The 25577-nt window shown below is 35.3% G+C and overlaps 1 protein-coding gene across 3 annotated transcripts in view; it reads left to right on the forward strand.

Annotated features, from left to right (window-relative positions):
- HTT (huntingtin) overlaps positions 1-25577 on the forward strand; it is a 78682-nt gene that overhangs the window by 39931 nt on the left and 13174 nt on the right. For 2 of the 3 annotated variants that reach the window (XM_042811731.1, XM_042811732.1), the window contains 23 exons: positions 620-768; positions 1259-1395; positions 3277-3393; positions 5160-5282; positions 5857-6095; positions 7301-7443; positions 9900-10107; positions 11260-11401; positions 12781-12960; positions 14467-14643; positions 14860-14936; positions 16115-16253; positions 17599-17721; positions 19140-19353; positions 19567-19712; positions 20240-20417; positions 20701-20796; positions 21666-21853; positions 23028-23154; positions 23580-23680; positions 24365-24519; positions 24890-25029; positions 25175-25257. In XM_042811731.1, the coding sequence (XP_042667665.1) occupies positions 620-768; positions 1259-1395; positions 3277-3393; positions 5160-5282; positions 5857-6095; positions 7301-7443; positions 9900-10107; positions 11260-11401; positions 12781-12960; positions 14467-14643; positions 14860-14936; positions 16115-16253; positions 17599-17721; positions 19140-19353; positions 19567-19712; positions 20240-20417; positions 20701-20796; positions 21666-21853; positions 23028-23154; positions 23580-23680; positions 24365-24519; positions 24890-25029; positions 25175-25257 (3382 nt within the window). Of the gene's footprint in view, positions 1-619; positions 769-1258; positions 1396-3276; positions 3394-5159; positions 5283-5856; positions 6096-7300; positions 7444-9899; positions 10108-11259; positions 11402-12780; positions 12961-14466; positions 14644-14859; positions 14937-16114; positions 16254-17598; positions 17722-19139; positions 19354-19566; positions 19713-20239; positions 20418-20700; positions 20797-21665; positions 21854-23027; positions 23155-23579; positions 23681-24348; positions 24520-24889; positions 25030-25174; positions 25258-25577 lie in introns of those variants that run through there. The other variant, XM_042811733.1, reaches the window with a different exon arrangement.

Consider the following 25577-nt stretch of genomic DNA (forward strand, 5'->3'; position numbering starts at 1 on the left):
GGGAATTAACATTTCTTACTCTGAAGCATGCAGTGATTAGATTTGCTAGTTATTTCTGCTTTATGAGAAAAAGTAGTTGCATTCTAGGCAATGAATGTGTGTATTTTCTGCCTCCAGTTGTAGACCTTTCCGAAGATTTAGATTCCCTGTGGTTGAAGAAGCTATGTTGTGCTGTTTCTCAATTCAGTATTTTAAAATTATGTATTGGGAAATCTGCCAAGGTTTTGCTTTCAGAAATCAGCTCTTGATAGGATTCACCTGCTGAAGGGAGAACCTACTGTGGACTCGGGATGAATCCATTTTGTATTCTGCACATCTGCTACTCTTTGTTTTGTTGCACCTATCATCATAAGCAGCGCGATGGAAGTTTTGTTAACCGTTTCTGTTATTGTGTGCATTAATTAATATGCTATAATTTAGTAACTGAGCAATTGTCAAAATTTGAAACAAATGAAGTCCTTTGGAAAAAATCGTACTGGAGAATGAGGCACAAATTACTGAAATACTGTGTAAAAGCAGAAAAAAAACCACACTTGTTTAAAAGATTCTTAGTGTAAACAGATTCATTTCTACTGAACAGAGTTGTGCAACTCAAGCTTGACATTTTTTTTATTTTCAGAGAATCAGAAGCAGTTATTCCAAATATCTTCTTTTTTCTGGTGTTGCTGTCTTACGAGCGGTATCATTCCAGACAGATAATTGGAATTCCAAAGATCATTCAGCTGTGTGATGGCATCATGGCCAGTGGGAGGAAAGCTGTTACACATGGTAATTTAAAAAACAAGACAACTCTGCAAAATTAGTGAGAGTTTAGCAATAAATTAAAATCACTACTGAGTACTAAGCTGTAGAAAATGGAGATCATACTGATTGTATCAGAAAATGCTAGCTTTTCAATTGTAATACATGAAATAATTTTCATTTGAATTCTTCAGGAAGTTTGTTATATCCTAATAGCGTTAGTCCACAACAGTATTTCTAAGCAATATTTTGAAGACCGTGATTTTGATTCTTAGTCTTCTTTCCTTTCCTCCACTTTCATCTTTTAAGTAGTCATCTATGTTATACTTACCAGTGATTCTGCTGAAAAACCTTTTTGAAAAATCCTTTTTTGTTTTTTTTCTGTGTCAGAAGCTTTTTTTTTTTTTGTGGAGAAGGGAAAGAAAAACCAAGAAGTGCAGTTTACTTTTAGTAGTTGTTACATGCTGCTCAAGAATGGCTTGTCTCATGCTAAAGCAACAAAAAAATCTCATTTTAGCAATACCAGCTCTGCAGCCCATTGTTCACGATCTATTTGTGTTAAGAGGAACAAATAAAGCTGATGCTGGAAAAGAGTTGGAAACACAGAAGGAGGTGGTGGTGTCAATGCTGCTGAGACTTATTCAGTACCATCAGGTAAAAGAGGATGCTGATATCCCTGTTTGTGTTCTGTGATAACGTTAGCATTGTTTTGATAGTTCAAAAGCTATCAGGCCATGCTGGTGATCTTTTTACACAGATCTTGAACAGATAGACTCTGTGTGTGATCATTATGTGGAGAGTATGCAAAGATTTTTGGAGTAGGAAGAGACTTCTGCACCACGAATCAGTGTTGCAAGTCAAATAAATGTCTGTTAGATCTCAGACAAGCCTAGGTACCAAAGCCCTGAGAAGCTCTAGTGAGGTGTTGCAATTGTGATTCAAGAAATTTGAAAGAATGGGGTGGAAAGTTGAAGAGAAGTAGGATTAGAAGTAGGAAATATGCTGCTTAGTGATTATCCAAATGTTCCTGTAATATCTTCATGTTAAAATTCTCAAATATATGTTAATAAGACAATGAGACTGGTAGCTACACAGTTGTTACTACTTACCACCCAGATCTCATGGATTTGGAAAATTTTATGTTATGAGGGAGTGTTAGAATTACTTTCTTCAATACTCGCCCTTTACAATAAAACCAAAGAAGTAATTTTAAGAGAAGTGACTTAATTACCATGAGATCTTATTGCTATTTCAGCTGATGATAAAACTTAACATACTTTGCCTTTTCACATGATGAATGGAAATTCTGGCATATGCGATGTATTTTCTGAGAATAGTTGGAAAAAGGCAGTACAGTTTGTCAAAATAATGTGTTAGAACTGCATGTTCTTGGGATAATTTTGTGTATCCACATTCTCTTTTGAATTTGTAGTTTTATAATCATAAAATGACTAACATCTAAATGAAATGACACTCTGGACACATGATGTGAAACAGTGAATAACTTTTATGTTACAAAGGGTATTGCACTTGCTTGCAAATCCTCTTCTGACGCACTTAATCTGTTAAAGATCACCTCTGCATTGCTCTTCATCCCTCACCATCCTATTTGTAGTTATTACTCCTGTTCTGTGTGTGTATAAGCTGACCTCTGGGCAGGTCTTTGGCTGTGCTAGGGATGTTCTCTACTACAGAACACTTCTTTATGCTTTTTGTTCTTTTAGAACTGTTTAACTACCATCCACGGAGCTGGAGATAGAGAGTTACAGTAATTCAGCCCAGGATTGCTCCTATCACCTTTTTCACAAGAAAGCTCTTGGAAAGAAAATCAACTGGTGTTTTTTATTGGCTATGTTTCTGATGCTGGACTATTTGATTATGTTTTATAACTGCTCTGCCTAACTAATTTTCTGAACCAGATTCTTGTGTCCCACTTCCCAGTCATTGCATTAACATTCCTGCCTGCTGTGGTTTTGGCCTGGCTTCCTTTGAAAGTATTGTCTCCATAACCCTCAAGCCAGAAATACATTCAGCTAGAGAATGTGATCCTTGCTGTTAGTGTGCTAAATTAAAGACTTTCTTTTAAAATTTTATTTGAAAGCTATTTATCTCAGATAAATAAGTTCTATAAGAAAGACTATAAATGTGGAAAATTGCTTTCTTCTCTCCTCTCCCCTTTTATTGAGTATGTGATGCAGCACTCAGTTTTACTGTCCTTTTTTCCATTCACAGTATTTTGACAAATGCAGTTTAAGAAGGACTAGAAAGCATTTTATTTCAAGTTTGTAGAAAAAAAACCTGGGAAATTATTTTTAAAAGAAGTGAAAAACAAACAAAAAAGAACCCTGCAACTAAGAACAAAATTTAAATCTGAAAATTAAATTTTAAAATATTGTCTGGTTTCTCATGCAAATTTTGTTTTCTTTGTTTTTTGGCAAACTGATAAAGCAGTAAATATTTTCCACATTACTGTATTACTTGAATGTTTCCTGATAGTACGGGTATTTACTTGTGTTCTTTTGGACTTCTCCTCAGGTGTTGGAAATGTTTATCTTAGTATTGCAACAATGTCATAAAGAAAATGAAGACAAATGGAAAAGATTATCTCGGCAAATCGCTGACATTATTCTCCCAATGCTCGCTAAACAACAGGTAATGTGTATTTTTTTTAAACTATAAACATCCCAACTCATCATTACAGTAATTGCTGTAATTATAGCTTTGAGTATTGTGATTTCTGTATTTTCTTTAAAGCGTGGCCACCTTACCTGGAAGATAATTACTGTAGATTAAGTTGTTGAAAATGTGCAGCACCTTTTAGACTGTTCCTAGGTAAAGTTCTTACTACTTTCTGTACACAGTCAGAGCACTTAATAATGGTGTGAAGATTCTCTCTCTGTTACAGAATGTAAAAATTACTTTTTCTTAACTGCAGTGGGTCTAATGGAATTTAGTTTTAGTGAAGAGAATGAAATGGCATCACCCAAAACTGCATTTATTAATCTCTGAATTACAAAGTATTTGAAGCTGAAGCAGTCTTCTAGAGATTTGTTGTCTTCTCAAAGCACTGTCTACGGGAGTAGACTGCTTAGGACCATGTGCAGTCAGATTTTGACTTCATTACTTCCAACCTCTTCCAGTGTTAGAACGTCCTCATAGGGAGCTGAAAAAAAAAAAGTGGGGGGAGAAAGAAATTGTATTTAAATGGTGCTTTCTTTATTTCAACTTCTGTATGTTGCTTTTCATCACTAGGTAGTACTGAGCAGATTCTAGCTACTTGTATCTTCACTACTTTTGTCACCCGGTGGTCAGATAATTGTACACACTGTTAAGATTCCCACTGAGCCTTCTCCAGTCTCCCCTTGTATGACAGATGCTCCAAGCCCTTAATAATCTGTGTGGTGCTTTGCTGGGCTTGTTCTAGTGTGTGCATATGTCTGTCTTAATGGAGAGCCCAGTACTGGACTGCAAGCTAGGAGTTAAAGAGTAGACCTTTTGTATCTGGGAAGAAGACACTATTTCTTTGAGGGGAAATTTTTTTCCTTTCTGCTTCCTAAGCAGCAGAGTGTTTGTCTTACCATACAGCTTTCTTTGAAGTATGTATTTCTAATTCCAGAATACAAAGTAAAGCCATGAAATTCTGCCCTTACGATGTTCTTCGCTCTTTGATGGCAGTTTCTCCTTCCTATGAGAAGATTATATGGTGGGGAAGAACGGGCAGTAATGAGGATTAGACAGTAGTTTTTGAGAGAAGCTAAAATGCTGACAAATTAAGTTGCTTTTGTTCTTTTTTTTTTTAATGAATCTGTGCATGTGCTTCAACTATCAAATCAACTGTCAAATTAAAATGGCAAGAAGTCACCCAGATTTTGAGTTCAGACCCTTGCTTTTTGTGATCAGCTGTTTTATAACTGAGCAGTTGAGGTCCTACTTCAGTTTCTGCAGTGTAATTCCATTGTAGCTGTTCACTTCTCTGAGGGTTAGGATTTTTTTTTTCCTCCTAGTTATCTCCTTCAGCTTAGTCATGACCAAAGCATTCTGTTGTTTTTGTCCCAGCACTTCTGTCTATAAATATGCCTGGTAGGATGTGCAGGGAAGAGATAAGTTTCTAAATTTTGTGACAGTCAGACTTTTGTTCTCATTCTCTACATACAGCATATTTCCCCTAAAATAAAGTCGTACATATGTTGAATTTCTTGTGATAGATTTTTATCCATGTTGTCAACCTTCCTATGTAGAAAGGCTTGCGATTAAACATTTTTATACTTTTCATAGATTTTTACTGATATAAATTTTATAAAGGACAACCTTGTTATGTTCAAGTTGTAATAGAAATGTTTAAAACTTGAGGTGATAATATTGTAGTGCGTTTAGAGGTAGTGATAGTTATAGATTAGTTTTGTGGTTTTCTCTTACAGATGCACATAGATTCTCATGATGCTTTGGGAGTACTGAATACTCTGTTTGAAATTTTGGCTCCCTCTTCCCTTCGCCCCGTTGACATGCTTTTAAGAAGTATGTTTGTTACTCCTAAAACAATGGTAAGCAAGCAGGAACCTGATAATGCAAGTAAAATATTTCTAGATAAATAGTAAAAGTGGATTTTAAAGAGAAGAGAAGTTCTTGTGTCTTTAATGCAAAACAAAACAGTATGTATTTTTATCTTTTTATTTTGCAGTGTGATGCTGAAGTAGCTGAAGCTTTTAGGAAACAATTCATGACAATTAATATAATTTACCATCTGGGTGCATTTTATACAGAAATCTTCTGCTGATAGGTTACTTACTTTCATTTCGTATTTTTAGGATCAGAAATGTAGAGAAACATAGTTACAATAAATTTGAGAATGCAATGTATAAAAGGTAAATCACATTTTTCTTAAGCCAGTGTACTATTTTGACAATTGAGATTTTTAATCTCTTTGAAGACTTGCTTTAGTAGATTTGAATGCATTCCAATGCTATGTTGAATACATGTGAAGTTGTATAAAATCAGACATACGAGAATGGAGCAAGCAGAAAAACCTTTTATGTCTGTGTCTTCAAAACATTGTTTTCATAGTAATGGTCAAGCCTATCCAGTCTAACAATCTGTGTTTGTTCATTTGTTTGTTAGGCATCGGTGAGCACTGTCCAGCTATGGATTTCTGGAATTTTAGCAATCCTTAGAGTTCTCATTTCACAATCCACAGAAGACATAGTTCTATCTCGTGTTCAAGAGCTTTCTTTCTCACCGTATTTGATTTCTCGTCAAGCAATTAATAGACTGAGGCATGGTGAAAATAACATGCCTGCACAAGAGGATCACACTGAGGTGAAACAGACCAAATATCTGCCTGAAGAGACGTTTTCTAGGTATGACGTCTTGGGTCAGTTAAGGGAACGATAAAGGTTTCTGAGAAATCAAGAATATGAAATGTATATGCATACATACATAATTGTTAATAAGTTGAGTTTTTAGTAAGTTTGGATGAGTTTTTAGTAGGGACTTTGCAGTATTCTGGTGCCTCTTCTTAAGCCAAGTGAAAGACCTACCACAGCCATGAAGATGGGTGAATTCTGACCTTATTAAAATCGGGTCCAAAGCTTTAACTGATTCCATCCTTTTTTGTGGGGCCTAAAAGTTGGATCAGCCCCAATCTACCCAATAATAGAAGCCTGTGTTCTGAACTAGGATTTTGCCTGCAAATAAGATTCAGAGTGGTTAAATTAGTCCTGCTTTTTGTTTCCTACTTCTTGAGGGCTAGCTTTGTCTAGTTAGCTTCCCATTCTTAAGCTGTCCAAGAAAGACACTTAAGCAAAAGAAGCATGGAGGATTAGTGCTTTTATTATGTTTACAAAATGTTTATCATTAAGATATCCCATCTTGACGTGGTGGGAAGCCTTTGAAAGAGTTCCTTTGAGAAACTAAAAAGTTTTACTTGAGTGTGGAATTCCAGGTAAAAAGAAAATTCACCTGTTTATCATTCAGCTTACTGTGAGGGTGATGGGTAGAAGGAAAAGGGACGTCTGGATTCCTTAAAATGATCTTATGTCCAACAGGAGCAAGTAGGAGGATGATCATGGCTGGGAGCAAGGATTGCTCATTGCAGACACTCTTTTTTGGTGTTTTGTTTTGGTCTTTTTACCTGGCTGAGGGTTTGGTACAGTTGTAGAGTGAATGAGAGCAAATGAGAACGCAAACAGCTGAATTACTGTGACTTACTGAGTTGCTCCTTCCTCAGCTGAGCTGTAGAGTGTGTTTAACTCATTGCAAATCACTGCAAAGACACCATGTCAATTTGAATGTTTGCTGTGGAAGTTGTGGTGGGCTCGTGAGTAGGTAACACAGCTCCATTGTGTAATTGTTCAATACTTGTGATTACCTGGCCATAGCAATAACATCATGTTTTAGGTAAACCTTTAATATAGCATATAATTCACCATTTTATTTAGGATGAAAGCAGAGTAATTTTTTATTTTGATTTTAAAATTAACGAGTTTTATAGGCAGACATCGTGTTGTTCTGAAACAGGTTGCAGTGATGGTTTCCCTATTGACTGTATCCTTCTGTTTTCAAGGTTCTTGTTACAGCTGGTTGGTATTCTACTCGAAGATATTGTTACCAAACAAGTGAAAGTGAACATGAATGAGCAGCAACACACTTTCTATTGCCAGGAGCTGGGCACTTTGCTTATGTGCTTAATACATATCTTCAAATCAGGTAATACTTGAAGCAGTGCCTCATGCTGTTTGCTGTGGCAAGGATTTTTGAGTAAAAGAACTAATGAGAAGCAGTATGTAGGTGCGTAAGACATTCTATCCTACATGCTGTGAAGAACCTTTGAAATTTTATCCTCATGAATACAGGGCTCACTTTTCATATTTCTTTTACTTACGTAAAAAATGTAGTGACTTTTCATCATTCCTTTTAACTGTCTAATACTTTAGAGTTTACAAATGCAAGGGGTTCCAAATCTATGGCTGCATTTTCTGTAGTTAATCTTAACTTGGAGGTTGGTAGCTCAAAATCAAAGTACTCAAATTACAGAGTTACTGAACCCTGGGGGCAGTTTCATGACAAGGTAGGTTTCTGTTCTTTATCATAATTAAAAAACAACAACAACAACAAAGAACCAGGGAAGTCAAAATGGTACTATTTCTGCTAACTAGCATTGTGCACTGTTCTTAAGGTTTATGGGGTTTGTGCATGTATACCCACTCCATTCTCTGGCTGGCAGTCTTACTATTCTATTCTTACTAGTTACCTAAGGGAGTAACCTGGAATAGTGTTCTTCCCCAGTAAGTTAAGCAGATCTTTTTGTGTCACTGTCCTAGCCATCTCCTTCTCAAAAAGTTCTTTCCTCTTCTGTATGTTAGAAATCAGATAAGTAATTCTTCCTTCTACAGCCCCGTCTGTAGAACAGAAGTTATACAGCACTTCCTTAGTAGATGTGATTAACAAAAAAGTGAATATCAAACACTGCTTCTAAATTTTTAGCATGATTCTGTTTTGTGTCCAACACCCTTTAATCTTTTTAAGCTCTTCCTGCAGATGTCAATTATGAAGTCCTTTCTTGACAAAAATCTTCATTCTGCTGCTGTTGTTGCTAGCAGCTGCTTCTTGCAGCTCTGGGTATAGTTAGTGATCATTCTGTATTTCCACGTGCCCAGTACTATTGTACAACTGCTGTGACAGGCACATATGTATGCTGTTAATTGCTGTTATTGAGCAAAAATTTCCAATACAAATTATGAAAAATAACCTTTGCCAAAATGATTTGGAGTAAGTGATTAAATGGAATTGAGCCAAGACCAGTGAAATTAGTCAATTAAGCTGGTGACTGAAATCAGGGAAGTGGGTAACTTCAGCCAGAGCTTTTGACAGAGGAAAGGGAAGGCTCCAGCTAGTTCTTCTGCAGCAGATGGCTTCCAAGATGCATTTGTCTTGGCAAAAGCTATGTAGAAACTGTCATACTGAATAAAAAATAAATATTAAAACGTTCATGCAAAGCACTGGGATACATGTACTGCATGATCTCTCAAAATCACTACAAATCCACTTCAAGGACTAATAGTAATGTGGTTGCCATATATGGTGTTACAGAGTAGAAGTAAAGTTCTTCAAATGTGTGAGTTGTATTTTCATGTTTTAGCATTTCCTTTCAGGTTTAGGCATAGATTTAATTATGTGGTTTTATGCTGCTTGTTCAGTGAAAGTCTTCATAATTTTGCATCTCTTTAAGTTATTTCATCTTTACTACAACTGCACCTTAATTCTGAATTGTGTTTGGGAACACAGGCTGTGATCTTCTCTCATTTTTAACCACTATTCAACATGGGTGTCTTATCTTCTCACCCATTATAGATTTTGTCAGAACGTAAACATTGCTAACTCCTGTATGTTCAATTATGGAAAACTGCCACATTAGAAATGAAGATTTACAATGTGCTACTTTGAAATAGAATGGAAATAAAAGAGATGGATAAACTGAAATGTTGGTCCTGTAAATTTAGACAACTTTAAGTTTCTCCATTTTCCTTGTTTTCCTTCTGTTCTTTTTGTTACATGAATGTGTAAATAGCAAGTCTGAAAGCAAAATTCAGCTTTTGTGCTGAGTGTTGTGTGCTGGGCAGTGACTTTTTGTCACTTAAAATAATGTCCTTCGTGCACATACTTCAGAATTTGGATGGAATAGTTTCAGTTTATTTTCAACTAAATATATTTGGTACCTGTGGTAGGAGACTTGTGAGTTGTCTTAATAGTGTATAGAATAGCAGTTACAGCATGGTTTTTGTTTAGAACTTCTGTGATATACTTCAAAAAGAAAAATATCCACATCTATAATTAACAATTTTAAAATTGATTAAAGTTTTCATGTATTAGGTAACTATTTAATGGATGACAGAGGAAAAGTTAGGTGTCACTACAGTTCTGATCTGATCTAAAATATTGTTCATTGAGCTGAGAGCTTGTTACTACTGATTTACACACTACACTTTGTAAAAATGCATGACTTGCTTTACATTTAAAATGAAATACGAAGAATATGCCTTTATTTCAGGAATTGTACTGACTTATGAGCGAACTTCTATATTTTTGGAGTACCCAGGATTATTTTGAAACTTCAGAATTCCATGCAGAACATAGTTTCTCTAATATGCTTTCATATTTTTCAGGGATGTTTAGAAGAATCACAGCTGCAGCCACCAGGCTTTTTACAGGAGATGGATCTGATGGTAGTTTCTATACCCTTGAAAGTCTGAGTGACCTTGTTCAGTCCATGGTTCCCACACATCCTTCCTTAGTTCTCCTCTGGTGTCAGATCCTGCTTCTTGTTAATTACACAAACTACAACTGGTGGTCAGAAGTGCATCAAACTCCAAAGTAAGGTTTGTTTTTGATCCCTAGTAGTAGTACCATGTCTCCCAGTTGTATTTGGTACAGCTATATGGAAAAAAAAAAACCAAACAAACAACTTTTAATCTTCAGAGCTGCCAGCTGTTGAATAATACTGCTTAGGTTCTGAAATAGATAGTTCTGCATTTATTTTGTGTGTATGGTTTTGTATGTGTTTGTGTGTATACTGTCTGTTCTGATGTTAGTATGCCTTTCAAACTAAGGAAGTACTCTCAGTGCTCAGTTGTTCCTCGAAAGAACTGTTGGGTAAATCTCTATACTTTGAAGACAATAAATTCCTTCTTTGTCCTTCTAAAAATGAAAAATTATAGAAAAAGCTATAGCTGTTTGTATGGGGACTTCTTATTTCTCTTTCTAGCAGATAAGCAGCTAGTGCAGGTGATTTACACTTAGTGTTTATGGAAATATGATCAAATCAGTAAGATGCAGGTACATCTGTGATCACTTGTCAGTGGGTCTCCTACTAAATGCTGTCAAAGCACCATGCTGGTTCATTAGCAGTAGTCAAAGTAGATGTTAGTAATAACAATGTTAGCTGTCTGAAATTCAAGAATTGTTTCTAAACTGAGCTAACTCCTGGTGTGTGAATGGGTCAAGCCACCTGTCAGACACTCCTGCCATTAGGATGATGTCGTCTGCGGGTGTGAAAGATACTCCACTGTGTGGGATGGGTAGCCCACTGTAGAGGAAGAGTAACAGCTGACTTAAGAGAAATTTCTGATACTTGCACAGTGAATGTTAGGGAAGACTAATTGTGTTCTAAAATGTGTGGATCAGTACTTAGATACACACTCAGATGTGAGACTGTTGCCTTAATTCAGTCTCATGGTTTGAAAAACACGGAATTAGGTTCTGTTATTACTTAAGACACAATAGCCCAAGGTTTTTTCTTGTAAATAACCAGTTTGTTTCCTTAGACAGCATGAAGAAAAAATAAACATTGAACAAAAAGTAATATGACTGTTGCTAGAAAGCTGATGGAAAGCGAGGTGTCTATTTCAGAGCAGTATAATGTTTAAATGAAGTTTCTAATAGAAAGACTTACAGTGAGTAGAATGTTCCAAGCAATTTGATTTTAATGTTTCTACACGGTAATAAAATATAATGTACTTCTTGCAGGAGACACAGTCTTTCTACTACTAAATTACTTAGCCCTCAGATATCTGGAGACACTGATGAATCAGATTCAGAATCTAAACGTGGCATGTGCAATCGAGAGATAGTGAGAAGAGGAGCACTCATTCTTTTTTGTGACTATGTGGTAAGTTTTGAATTAGGGATTTTATAACTATGGTTTTGAGTTGTTTTCTTAAGTTACCGGTTCAAAAGCGAGAATTGAGGACTAATGTGAAACTAATCATTTTCTTTCTAGGGGACACATGTACAAATTCATTTTGCATTTTTTCTATTCTGAACTAGTTCTCATGGCATATCTGAGGGTACCTGGTAGGTAATAGAATAATCTGCTAGATATTATATCCTTGATTTGTGTGTTACTACCAGTGTACTAAGTGCTGGATTTTCCAACATCAGTAATAATAAGTAAAATAAATAAAATAAAAGGTTTTACATTAACATTTCACTTCCATTTTTGGTTCTCTAACAAGAACAATTTCTGTGGCTTCAGCCTTTTCATGCCGCAGTATTAGCATTTTAGTTCATTGGAATCATACCTTTGAAGTGAACCTTCCTGTAATACTTAGTATTGCACTTCAGTTTGCATTGCAAAACACTTTTGGGGAAGCAATCTTCATTCCTCTCAGATTCAACTAGGCCAAAAGCTATGCTTGAAAAGCACTTCAACTCCCAATGGGCTTTAAGTCACTATGGTCAGATTTGAGCCTAGTCCAAGTTAATACTCTTCAAAACCCTCTTTACTGAGAAGTGTTGGCTTTTTGGCATCATGTAGTTAGTTCTACAGGTCTGTTGTGTTGCATTCCTTCTTGTTATATGGTTAGCCTCTGTAGGCTTAAAATTAATTACTGAAAGATCTCTTTGGATATGTTTTCCACTTATCTGGCATTTAGGGCAAATAGTAGTATGAAATCTTTAAAGGGAAGCCTAAATGAAAAATCACCCTCTACAAGATGACTGTGTGTGTGTGCTTCTTTCAAACAGTATTTTGTTAAAAGCGATGTCTCTGAAATGTCCTTCTCAATTTACTTCTGTCATGTTGGAAGGGACCCACAAGGATCATCGAATCCAACTCCTAGCTCCTCACAGGACCACCTAAAAAACAGACACTGTGTCTGAGAGCATTGCCCAAACGCTCCTAGAACTCTGACAGGTTCAGTGCTCTGACCACTGCTCTGGAATTCCTGTTCCAGTGCTTAACTACTGTCTCACCTTTTTCTATTATCCAGTGTGACTCTCCCATGATACAGCTTCAAAGTGTTCCCTTCTCATGTCGTGGTGTAATGATACTGAAAAAGCTGGTTACAAATTCATTATGACTTTTAATTTGAACAAGCTCAAAAGCACATGAAAAAACTAATCCAAAAGTAATGGTGGCAGTACTAAAATACAGACAGTTTGTACCATTATTTTAAAATTACTGAAATTATGTATAAAAGTCTTCATGTGTCAGATCGTGTTTAGTAATTAGATACTTACTATGCATGTTACTTTTTTCCCTTTCAGTGTCAAAACCTACATGATTCAGAACACTTGACTTGGCTTATTGTGAATCATGTTCAAGACTTGATTAATCTATCCCATGAGCCTCCAGTGCAAGACTTCATTAGTGCTGTTCACAGAAATTCAGCAGCCAGTGGTCTCTTCATCCAGGCCATTCAATCACGGTGTGAGAATCTTGCAGCTGTAAGTCTAACTTAATTTTTTAAGAAAGAAATCACTTAGATTCTAGTATAATTACAACCAGTAAGTATGCAAATTCTAACATTTCTGTGTCATCTATCAAATTGTAATGTTATTTTTGAAGACGCTTAAAAAGAAAAAAACAGCAAGAAATGAACCTTATAATATATTGGCAACTTCAGTATCAGGTGTGTTCCATTTCATCAAATCTGTAAATTCAATTAGAGTTGATTAAGCTGCTGTTCTTCCTTTTTTATTATTCTACATAGTAGATATGAGAGTTAAAGTAAAGCTTTAACTTCCAACTTCAATTTCAGTACCTTGGTGACTACTACTAACCACAAAGCTGGGAACAGGAGCTAATCCATTTTCATAGGCCCTAGCAGCATGAAAAGCAATTGCAAGCTCAAGTTGCCCCTCATTAATCTGGTGCAGAAGTTACAGGGTCTTGACGCTGGACTCTTTATAAGCTTCAGAAATTCAGCTTATGATTTCTGTTGGTTATTGTAATTTCCAGATTAAAAGGAGTGGATGATTAATTGTAGGGATGTAGGATTGTACTCATCCCTCTCAAGCTTGGGAACTAGCTCAGTGAGAAAGTTATTTACTGGGTTTCTTTTAGAGGTAATGGTGAGAGATGCTCCCACACCCTGAGCAACCTGGTAAAATTTCCTCTCTCTCATTATTGTCTATGGACAAGTCCACTGCAACTGCTGTAGTGCCCTAAGTGTCTGAGTAAAATGCTTTTAAGCTGAGATAAGTCTGAGTTATAGTATGCTTGTCTGAGAATAGGTAAAATTAACTGCACGTGTTTGAATGGAAGCTGTATTTTGGTATTTGTATTTTGTATTTGTATATTGGTATTTGTATTTTGTATTTGTATATTGGTATTTGTATTTTGGTGAAATACTGGTAATTTATCAGTCAAATTAGTAAAATTAAAACAGATAATGTTCACAGTCTGCTCTTAAAAAAAAAAAAAAAAAAAAGATTCCATAAGTCACTGTTTTGTCTTTTTTTTTCCCCTTTAGAATGCATCTTGAAAACATGTGTATATGAATTTCCTTGTGCTCCTTTATAATCATGCATCACTGTTTCTATGATTACGAGCTCCAAATATCCCTTATGCTTTTCTTGACCCTTACGCTCATGTCTGGACTCTAGCTCAAGTTTATCAGCCTTCAAATCATTCTGTGATTTTGCTTAAGACTTCTGTTTTTTTCCTTAATTTGATTTCTTCCTCTTTTTTGTACTTGCTGTTCTTACAGTTAATCGCCAAGCAAACCAGTGTTCATATAAATTAACTCAGTAACTCGGACTTATTAGCGTACAGATGATTATGTTGGTCAGTTTGTTGTCTGCTGTAGTGTTTTTATAAGTACCTTTTCCTTTAAGGTCTTTGTTATTCCAATCGATTGACTTATTTTGTTTCAGCACCCTCCTATTTAACCCTGCTGCCATCAGTGTTAGATATGTAATGTTCCCTTTTTGTGTTCTTCCAATGTTTAGCCTACGACTCTGAAGAAGACTTTACAGTGCTTAGAGGGGATACATCTCAGCCAGTCTGGAGCAGTCTTGACATTGTATGTTGATAAGCTTCTTTGTACTCCATTCCGAGTGCTTGCTCGCATGGTTGACACACTGGCTTGCCGTCGGGTAGAAATGCTTTTGGCTGCAACTTTACAGGTAAAGATAAATACGTTTATCTGCAAATCAGTTTGATTAGTGCTAGCAATAACAATCAAATGTAAGTGTTTAAATTAAAGTTATTTCTATGGAAAAATAACACTTAGTATTGTATATAGATATGAATGATTGCATTTCACTTTATCTGCATATAAATCTCATAATTTGTTCTAAGTACATATGTGTGTTTTACTTGTTTTCTTGTGACTCCTATAGAACAGCATTACTCAGTTACCAGTTGAAGAACTGGATAGAATTCAGGAATACCTTCAAAACAGTGGATTAGCAACGAGGTAATACCGGTGCCTGTTAAAATATCAAGTTAAGGAATTTTGTAGAAGTAGTTATGATAGGTTTGAGTTTTTTTAAGCTAAGATAGCAAATCCTGTTAAGAGGTGAAATGAGTAAAGCATCATGTAAGGTGCATGCTTACTGTAACTTGAAGACAGTTGCTTGGATGAGTTTACTTCTTAAATGCATTTTGCAACTTCAAGAAAGCCAAAGGCTCAGAGACATCAGACTCTATCCCAGACCTTAAAAGTATTTAACTTTTAAAGTTACCCCAAATTAATTTTGGCAAAAATCACAAACTACATTGCTGTGAAAACAACTTTATTTTCCTCAGACTTGTTTTGTCAGATTTTGTCTGTTCCAGCTGTTGTTTTTCTTCATTCACTGGTTTAATCTTTCTGTTGTTTATATGTAAACTACTATTATAAAAGGAACAAAGCATTCAATCCTTTCAAAAGCCTTACTCAATGATGAAAAGAGTAATTTATTTCTCCTGATGCCATTGCTATCTGAGGTTGATATCTATTGACTGAAATAGGTAATAGAAGCAGGAGTAAAGAATATGAAGCCTAAGACAGCAGTAGATTGATAGCAATGTGCCTCCACTTATGAGATTTAACTTAGGAATATAATACTAGTCAGAATCTCCAAATGACTTTTACAGTACCAGTACAGTACTGGAATCAGAAAAAGAAACAAAAAGAAAACATTGATCGCAGTATCTTTTAAATACACAGATAAATTCTTCATCTTAAATATCAGTTTACTTTTACTTCATTTTCTTAAAGTGGATTCTTGTTTGGTGTCTGATGGAATGTGTTCATATGCAGTCAAGTCTGTGCGTTAGATTTTATTCTTATTCACTAAAAAGGAATATTCTTATTCACTAAAAAGGCTACTTAGAGAAATTGAGCAGCTTGCATTTTATGCATAAGCACAGAGTACAAGCTCAAAGTCTAAATCAAATCCTTATTGTTGGCGGTGCAGGATTGATTTTTTGTGTCTATTGGTAGCTGATGAACTTTGCAGTTTTACATCATGTGGATGATCCAGCAAAAATCTCATGATGCTAGTGCTTTTCTGTCCCAGTTATGAGCATTAGTTCACTGGATGAGTATCTTTTTTTAAATGCTTTATGAAACTAAGTTAGCTCTTTGCTGATGCTTGTTTTTATTTTCAGACACCAAAGACTTTACTCACTCTTGGATAGATTTCGTCTTATGGTGGCACCAGACACAACTAGTCCTTCACCTCTGGTTACCTTGCACCCACTAGATGGAGAAGACCAACCAGGTTTAGAGAATGTAATTCTAGATAAAGTAAGATTCTGTTTAGAAATGCCTTGCTCAAAAAGTATTCTTCTTCTTATGACATATTTGATAGCAGCTTATTTTTACTATGCTCTTAAAATTATTAATCTCAAATAGGGATCAGTGAATGATGTCATGTGATAGTTGTTAGGCCAAATATTAATAATTAAAATGTGCATGCATATTTCTTACATATATGGTGCCATGAAAAACTATCAAGTTTTTCTCTCCATAAAATTACACAAAAGATTTACAAGAAGGTTCATATAGACATATGCTGTCATCTGTTTTCTTTTTCTATTAATTTGTTGACTGAAAATAGCTGGCTTTCTCTTTTTGAATTTCTGTTTGACATGTAATTAGATACATTTACCTCAGTGCAGGATGGAAGGCTAAGAGGATTTTGAGGTCTTTGTCTTCCTTTCTTTCCAGTTTGTCCCATAACAGTTCATTTCTCCTTTTCATTACTTCATGTTCTATAGTGATGCATAGAAACTTTAAACGTGTTTAATAGAGATGGCAAAAATTACTGATTAGCTGATAATTTAGAGCTGTCCAAGTAAGTTGTGGAACACACTGACTTAATAGAAGGACTGAGAACAACTTAGATAGTAAGAGGAAAGGCTGTGTCCAGAAACCATTTGCTTGTGGATTTCTGTCTTCTTCCTCTGTGTAACTTCAATCTTGCACAAAGGAAGTTTTCATATGCTTCCTCCACAGTTGGATTCTAATTAGTATCAGCTGCCTTGGGATGTTCATTAATTGATAAAGGAAACAAAAAAAATTGGCTCTTAATATTGTTCAGTTAAATTAGTTATATTTTTAACTTATTCCTCTAGGCTCAGCACTATAAATGTAAGGAGTAAGTCTTAATTTGTTTCAGTGCATCTTTCAGTGTAGATGCTGTCTTCATCTGATATGATAGACCACTGATTCTGAAGACTTTTCTTTCCTTGTTGCCGTATTTTTTTTTTTTATTATTATACTTGATTACCAAATATTCCAGGTTTTCTAAATGCTGTCATCAGCTTTTCAATCCTAATATACCTATGCCATATGCTAAGCTTTTTTGGCTTTGTTTCCTGTCCAGACTCCATGGAAATAGACAACTTGTCTATTTATCTTACTTTAAGATGGTCTGTTCATCAGTCATTTATTTTGCATTTTCTCATGGCTTTTTTTTTTTTTTTTGCAGTTTCTTTTTTGTTCTTGTTGTTGACATTAATGTGGCCTAGAGATCTCTTAAAAGAACCACACTTAAATGACATTAAGCAGTTCTCCCTCCACCCCTGAAATCATTTTAATTTTGTGAAAATAGAATCTGTAATGAACTTGTTTTCTTCAATTATTAAAGGAGTGGTATATGTCACTGGTGAGGTCTCAGTGCTGCATCAAGTCTGACTCAGCATTACTAGAAGGTGCAGAACTGTTAAACAGAATTCCTCAGCCTGACCTGAACTCCTTCATGAACAGCAAGGTAACTTTTTTGTCTGATGGAACAGTATCAGCTGAAGATGTTGTATCAAATTGTTTTGGATATTCTAGTTGGTAGTATTAATAGATTAGATCCTTAAATGCATACCTTTCAGATTTACGTAATGTTAGCTCTTGACCTGTTGGATTTCATTAGGTTTGGGAAATGAAATGCTGAATGTTTCTTGGCTCTGTCTAGCAATGGTGCTAATAGTTTTCTAATAGTACAGATTGTGTGTATGGAGTGGAAGTGAAGAGGAAGTTCACATATCCACAGTTCTATCATTTTACATAATTTTGTGTACAGCCTTTTACAAGACCAGATGATTCTGAAACTTTTGATCATTATACTAGTTTACTTCTAATATAGCTCTCATGTGACACAAATGGTGAATCTGCAGTGAGGCACAGCTGCGTTTATTAAGAGCATAATTTGCTCAAATTCTCTGCAGTACATTTATTGTTGGCATGCTGAAATGATAATGGGAAACTAAAGATATTTTATACTTTCTCATTTTGAGAAGTGAGTAGTATTCAAATACAGATCCTGTGGAGTAACAATGCCTTTCAGACTTTTTAGAATTTAAGATTCAATTTACTAGAGGTACTTTTGGAGAAGGCAGAATTTAAATTTAAGCGAAGGTGAGCTTAAAGTTTTGTTTTCAAACTTATTTTTTTCTACTGTTTTTTCTTTAAGAGGATAAAAATTCCTGTGATGTTTGTGAAATGGTTCATGATGGTGGTGGTAGTTTTTCTTTCGTTTTTTGGAGAGTGACCTGTCTGAGCATACACACCAAATAACTGGTAGAGCTTGTACTTTTCAACCCTCTGCTAACAAATATTTCTAAAATTTTAATATTTTGGGTGAATTGCTGTTTGTTTTCCTTGATATGTCTTTGGAAAGTTTCAGCAAAAGTGTTTTTAAATAACTTCTGAGCATAAGGTTAGGGAAAAAGAAAAAAGGGAAATGCATTAAGTTTTCAGGCAGAATACACAGAGCTATTTTGTTTGAGTAACAGGGATGTAACTTATCTGGGAAGTATACAGCAGAAGTTTCCTTGTTTTCCCCACTGAGAAATTTGCACTTATTTATGATGAAATCTTTTTAAGAATCAGTTTATCAACAAATAAATCTTACTTGTTGAAGATTCTTTGTATACATTTCAGCAGTTTTATTCATATTCTGTTCTGAAAAATTGTACTGGCCATATTGATTTTTCCTTCCAGACCAGGATATTGATGTTCAGAATTTGAACTGAAGACAAATGTGATCTCAGTTATGGTGTTGTTACACCATAGTAGAATCTTGTAAATTAATAAACTGTTAATTTACCATTATATTAATTGGGAGAGCAGTTCTGTCAAATGCTTGCTTTTCTTTAAAAGCAGTTTATTTACTTTGTACTTACTGTTTAATTTCAGGAATTCAACCTGAGCTTGTTAGCACCTTGTTTAAGCCTTGGCATGCATGAAATCTCACGAGACCAGAAGAGTAGCCTTTTTGAAGCAGCTCGGAGGGTAACACTGGATCATGTGTCTGCCACTGTACTGAACCTTCCTGCCAGCCACCAGGTTTTCCAGCCGCTTTTGCCAACTGAGCCATCAGCCTACTGGAAAAAACTAAACGATATCTTTGGTAATAGAAATAATGGTCTCTTTAAGTTTATTCTCTCCTCTACAAAGGTGGTTTCCAGATGGCCTGTCAATGCATGAACTTACTATTTAAAAAAAAAAAAAAAAAAAAAAAGTCAAGATGGTTGTCTTAAAAATGCCTATGAAATAATTCTAAAAAAACATTTATTGACAGAAAAACTCAAACTTGTAGATTACGTCCTGTCTTGTCTTGTAGGTGATGAGGTGATGTATCAGTCTGCGATGACGCTTTGTCGTGCACTCGCTCAGTACTTGTTGTTACTCTCCAAACTACCAACCACTCTCCGTGTTCCTCCTGACAAAGAGGATGACATCCTGAAATTTGTCGTGATGTCAATAGAGGTAAGAAACTAAAGCGTAAATAAAGATGTGGTGAAATATTGGGAGGGAACCAACTTTGACTTAAATTGATCACCATGGAATGAATTTTGATCCAGGCAACTTGTGTTACTGCAGAAGTTTATTCAGTGTTTCTTCTACTTGATCTGTGCCAGAAAATCAGGTGGGCTTATTGGGCGAGGGTAGCTTTTTACAAAAAGAAATTGGCTGAAAGATACAGTGATCTTGACGTTTTGGAAAAATGCCCTGCACTGTTTCTGGGACATTAGATATACAAGGGTTTGTTTGTTTGTTTAATTTTTATTTTGCCTCCTTTTTTTCCCTCTGTATAATGCTCTTCATTTTCTTGTTATTTTTCTGTTTTCTCAAGAAACAAAATCATTTTTTCTGTACAGCTTACTTATTAAAAAAATATATATTATGTATTGCTGGAAACAAACAAAAACACCAAAAGCCAACAAAAACCTTCAACTATCAAGTGATATGCTTTGAGAATTTTGTTCTGATAGCAATTGTTTATTTTTTCATAGGCCTTATCATGGCATCTAATACATGACCGACTTCCAATAAGTATAGATCTGCAAGCTGCTCTGGATTGCTGCTGTCTGACTTTACAGCAGCCTGGCCTCTGGAATTTGCTGGCTTCTGCAGTTAATGTGACATATGCTTGCTCCTTAATTAATTGCATTAAGTTTATCATAGAAGCAGGTGAGTCCCATTTGAACAGCTATGAAACAAAAATTCTTAATAGTTCCACTGATTCAATGCTAGGTGTTTGCAGTATATCCTGTGAGTCCTTTCCAGTCACTTCTGTGATGCTTTATTTTGAGTGTTTTAATTTAACACTTAAAACTTTGTGTTTATTTTTGATCTCAGCAAGTGCTTTGGAAATGTAAATTTTTAACTGCTGTAAGGAAAAAAAAAAAAAAAAAAGAAGGGTGTATGATATTTAAAAGATACTACCATTATATATATTTTTCTCTAAATTCAGTTGCAGTTGAACCTGGAAATCAACTTCTTAGTCCAGAAAGAAAGAAGAATGTTTCAAAAGGCTTAAATGAGAATGAAGTTGATTCAAACATGCACAGTAAGTAAACATTCAATTCCACGTTTGTTTTAGATTTTCAAAAAAGAAAAAATTCAGTTACTGATTTTTTTTTTTTTTTTAACAAGATTTTATCTGAAAGCTTCTATTTGATAAAGGCTTATCAGATATAGATTGACAGTTTCCATACATGTATTTTTTACTTGAAAGCTTGAAACGTTAATGGAGATTTTTCTTTGGGCAGTTTTGTCAGCTGTGCAGCATTGTGCAGACTGAGCTTTTTAAAATGCTGTAGGATTTTTAAATTTCCCATGAGGGTAGAATCTGAAAATTAACATATCTTTAAAAACAAATAACAGATTCATTTTTCTGTCTTAATGCTCTAATGGGAGTACAGTACTGGGTGAAAGTCAAGTCCTCTAGAATGGTCAGCATTGTCTTCTATATCCAGCTGTGATTGTTTAGTGTAAGATTTCATTTCCATGTAGAGAATGGACCTGTTTATCAGATCTAGCTCAGAGCCAGCTATGAAAGTGCTTTCTTATGAGATAAGTGAGTTTCATCACTTTACATTTTAAGAAAAGCTCTGTTCAATGTGGCTTGCTCTTGCTGGGGTTAGGAAACTTGCATGTTTTCTGCTTTTCTTGCATGTTTTTCTGGCAGATCTCAGCTATTGATATTCTCTAGCACTGAGACTGGCAAGCAATACAAAGAATTGCAGGGGAGGTGGTGGTAGTATTTTTTTTAACTAGCTAACTGCTATAGAACATTTTTTTGTCTGTGTCCTTAGCGTGGTTTTGTACTGCTTAGCATGTATTTTAATTAAGCTTTTATACTTCTTTTTATATGAATTTAACTGGTGTGTTTTGAAATAGATTCATAAAAATAAATCTCTCTTTCTCCCCCAAAAGAAGTGAAACACATTACTGCAGCTTGTGAAATGATAGCTGAGATGGTGGAATGTTTGCAGACTGCTCTGGCTTTGGGTCATCATAGAAACAGCAGTATCCCAGCATTTCTTACTCCTGTTCTCAAGAATATCATCATCAGTTTAGCAAGGCTGCCTCTAGTGAACAGTTACACAAGAGTGCCTCCCTTGGTATGTTCATTATGTTTAATTTTCAGGCTGTAAAAGCTTCTGGAGAACTTTTTGCATAAATAAACCAGACGGCATCTTAACTTATATATTATTAGGACTCGAGCAGTATCTGGTTTGATCACCCAGTTTAGGTTTTGAAACTCTAAATAGTAAAACATTGTAAAGATATGAAACAAAGTTATGAAGTAAGAATTCTAACTAGAAAAGGGTGTAATTTGCTCCTTACATTCTTGGATGAATGTCCAGGCAGTAATTGAAAGAAAATTAGGCAAGGATTTGGGATTTTTTATAGGGTTTAATATTTCCTTCTGTTCTGCAAAATTGTTTAACCTGGAAAGAGTGCAAAATATACATGGATGTCTTTGACATTGATTCACAAGTTCATTTGATGACATGATAAGTACCACAGTGGTGCAAGGATGCTGAGGTGGTCCCAGTGTCTAAATTAAGTCAGGTGTTCAGTGGTGGTACCATGGCATCCCATGCAGGTACTTTCAGATTGTGCATTTTTCCTAAATTACTGTAGATCCTTTGGACAAAGTATTTCAGTCTCTCCTTTTTGGCAGACATGTTGTGGATTTAATAACACTTCATGATTACCTCAAAAGTATTGTTAATGTTGTGAAATGATTTCAAGTTGATATATTAAAAAACAATCATCTGAAATGTATTTAAGTTCTTATGAGGTAAAGCAGAAGTGGATTTCCTGATCCCTATGTAGAGTTTCTCAGCACTGTGTTTATGAGGGGATGGCAAAAGATACTAATTTCATAAATGAGGACTTATTTGGCCACTCTCAGATGCATCTTTATGCTTCTTTAGCCATCTATTATTTGTTATCCCTGTATTACTGTACTCAATCCAGGTGTTACCTGGTACTTAGCATAACTTAAGTTTTAAACTGAAATATGTGACAGCAACATTTTCTTTAATGCTTTAGCTCAGAAGGTAGGATTAAATAATTAATTTATAGTGAGAAATATGCAGAGAAAAAGTGCAAAATGTGCTACTTGCATTAGCTATGTAATCTTTCTGTATGTTTTTTTTATTTGGAGAATTATTTTACTGATTTGTGTCTCATTGCATTTGAATCGTGTTATATGCAAGTATTATTGTCATGTTAGTGCTGTTACTGTTTTGGAACAGTAATAATCTTTCTTACTTTGCATTTCAGGTCTGGAAATTAGGTTGGTCGCCAAAGCCTGCAGGTGACTTTGGCACAGTTTTTCCTGAAATCCCAGTAGAATTTCTTCAAGAAAAAGAAATCTTTAAAGAGTTCATCTATCGCATTAACACACTAGGTATGTACAGAATTAAAATTGAATGCAGTTGGCTCTTACTGAGCATTTTGCCTGTGCTGTGAAGTTAGCAGATGACTGAGTTTGGTGCTACATTAGTCCTCAAAGAAAGTCCAGCTTTTGAATGCTTCTCTATTTTGAAAACCTGATAGATGCCATACTTTTTAACACTGGACAGTCAAAATATCTGTATGTATGGTAAAAATAGGAAAGAAAAAAAAAAGAACCTGATATGAAGATGATATTGTTCGGAGCCCTTCCAATTTTTTATTTTCTAAAATAGAACAGTTTATAATTAATTTGTAATGATTACAAAAGTTCTCAGTTGAAGAGGAAGTGGTATGAAATAGCACATTGTTTCCACAGGTTTAATGTTTCATGTTTAGTTTTGTATTAAGACACAAATGGCTTTTGCTGTGTTTTCTTAGGATGGATCAGCCGTACCCAGTTTGAAGAGACTTGGGCTACTTTACTTGGTGTACTTGTGACTCAGCCTATTGTAATGGACCAAGAGGAGAACCAACAAGAGGTAATGTTGCTCGCTGAGTGTTTTTTAAATTAGATTTTAATTGGAACTAAGGAAAGCTGTTTCTGTTAATAAGTCTGTCAAACAGAAAAGTAGTGACCAAAATGGAGAGACTACTTCTGGTTTTAGTTCCTTGTCTGCATGTCCATGTGAGTTTAGGCCTATCTATCAGTGGTGCTAAATACTGAATCTGTAGCATTGTGGTTTGAAAGCAGCATTAGAGTAATGACTGTATCTAGTTAAAGATACCCAGAAAAATGCTGCTGAAAAATCAGTGATCAGCTTGAGTTGTTTTCCTAAAAGTGTTGTGAATGAAATTAGCTAATGTGGAAACTTCAGAAGCTATCGAACTCAGATTTGGTCTCATTTGATGCTTTGTTTCAACAGGAAACTAATGGATTAGTTCAAACAAGAAAAATGTACAATTTGAACGCTCTGAAAGGGACACCTTGAGGTTTTAATGCTGTTAGGATAAGAGTGTCCATGTAGAATTTCAGTGATGGAAGGATGCCTCTCCATCTAGTTGCTGTGCATTGCATGCATTGCGCCTGTCAGTGTCAGCTAGATAGCCAGATATCTGGCTAGGAGGAAGTCTAGTAGCCAGGCTTGTTAATGGCAATTTATATTCAGGGTTTTCAGGACTCTTTTTTTTTTTCCGATTCAAATTACAGTAAGTTCATTTTACAGGAAGATACAGAGAGGACCCAAATTAATGTTCTTGCAGTACAAGCCATAACTTCCTTGGTGCTGAGTGCAATGACAATACCTGTTGCAGGCAATCCAGCAGTCAGTTGTTTGGAACAGCAGCCTCGCAACAAAGCTTTAAAAGCTCTGGACACAAGGTATTTTTTTTCCACTTACTTTGAAGTGTGTGAATTTTATATTTGTGAGTAATATGTAGTTACATTTAGCTTAATCTAGCTATAGCAAAAATGCACAGACTGTATTTTTTTTAATGTGTGTATAAAGGTGGATTTGTTTGCACAGAAGTCGCATAAACTTGCTGAGTAAAAAGACAGTATCTGGAAGAAGACAATGAATGTAAAATCTAGTCAGCAGTGTGCAGAATGTATCTCTAAACATTTCTCAGTTTTAGCATCCCTTAAAATGCCAGTAAGTGTAGACGCGCAACATTGTAGAGTAAGCTAGTCAGACTTGCACAAAATTGTTAAAGGGAAAATCTGCTTTAATCAATTTCTGTTGGGTTTTCAGGTTTGGGAGGAAGCTAAGTGTTATCAGGGGGATTGTCGAACAAGAAATCCAAGCAATGGTATCTAAGAGAGATAATATTGCTACTCATCACTTATATCAAGCTTGGGACCCTGTTCCATCACTTTCTCCTGTTAGTACAGGTAGGTGCCTTTGTTGGAGTGAGTAAACTTCTCTTCGATTTAAAAACTTAGAAATGATACTGTTAGGAATTTGAAACCCAGTTTGCAAGTAAATAAGCCATTTTAAGATATATATATTTTAAAATTGCCTTCTGTTTTGCTTTAGGTGCTCTTATCAGCCATGAAAAACTCTTATTGCAAATCAATACTGAACGAGAAATAGGAGATATGGATTATAAACTGGGGCAGGTTTGTTAAAACTTAACTTTGAACTTGACTTTTATTACATTTGCTTCTAATTCTTGGAAATCCAGATGAGAAATGTTGCTTAACATCAAGTTTAAATGAAGGCCTCTGACATTAAGAGTAGATAATAATTGCATGATTCCTCTCAGCCAGTTAATCCACCTCTCAGAAGTTTTGCTTATGTGTGTGTGCTCGGCCTTTGAGCCAGCTATGCAATTATTCTACTCTTCAGCCCTATGTGTTAAAAAGCCCCTGTGGTATTAGGCTTAACTTCAGCTTTTGGATTTTAATTTGCTATTGCAAGCATACAGCTGTTCTTAGGA

This window comes from Centrocercus urophasianus, unplaced genomic scaffold (assembly GCF_019232065.1).
Source record: "Centrocercus urophasianus isolate 14NV4802_14NV808 unplaced genomic scaffold, USGS_Curo_1.0 seq_13, whole genome shotgun sequence".
In the NCBI taxonomy this organism is placed as follows: Eukaryota; Metazoa; Chordata; class Aves; order Galliformes; family Phasianidae; genus Centrocercus; species Centrocercus urophasianus.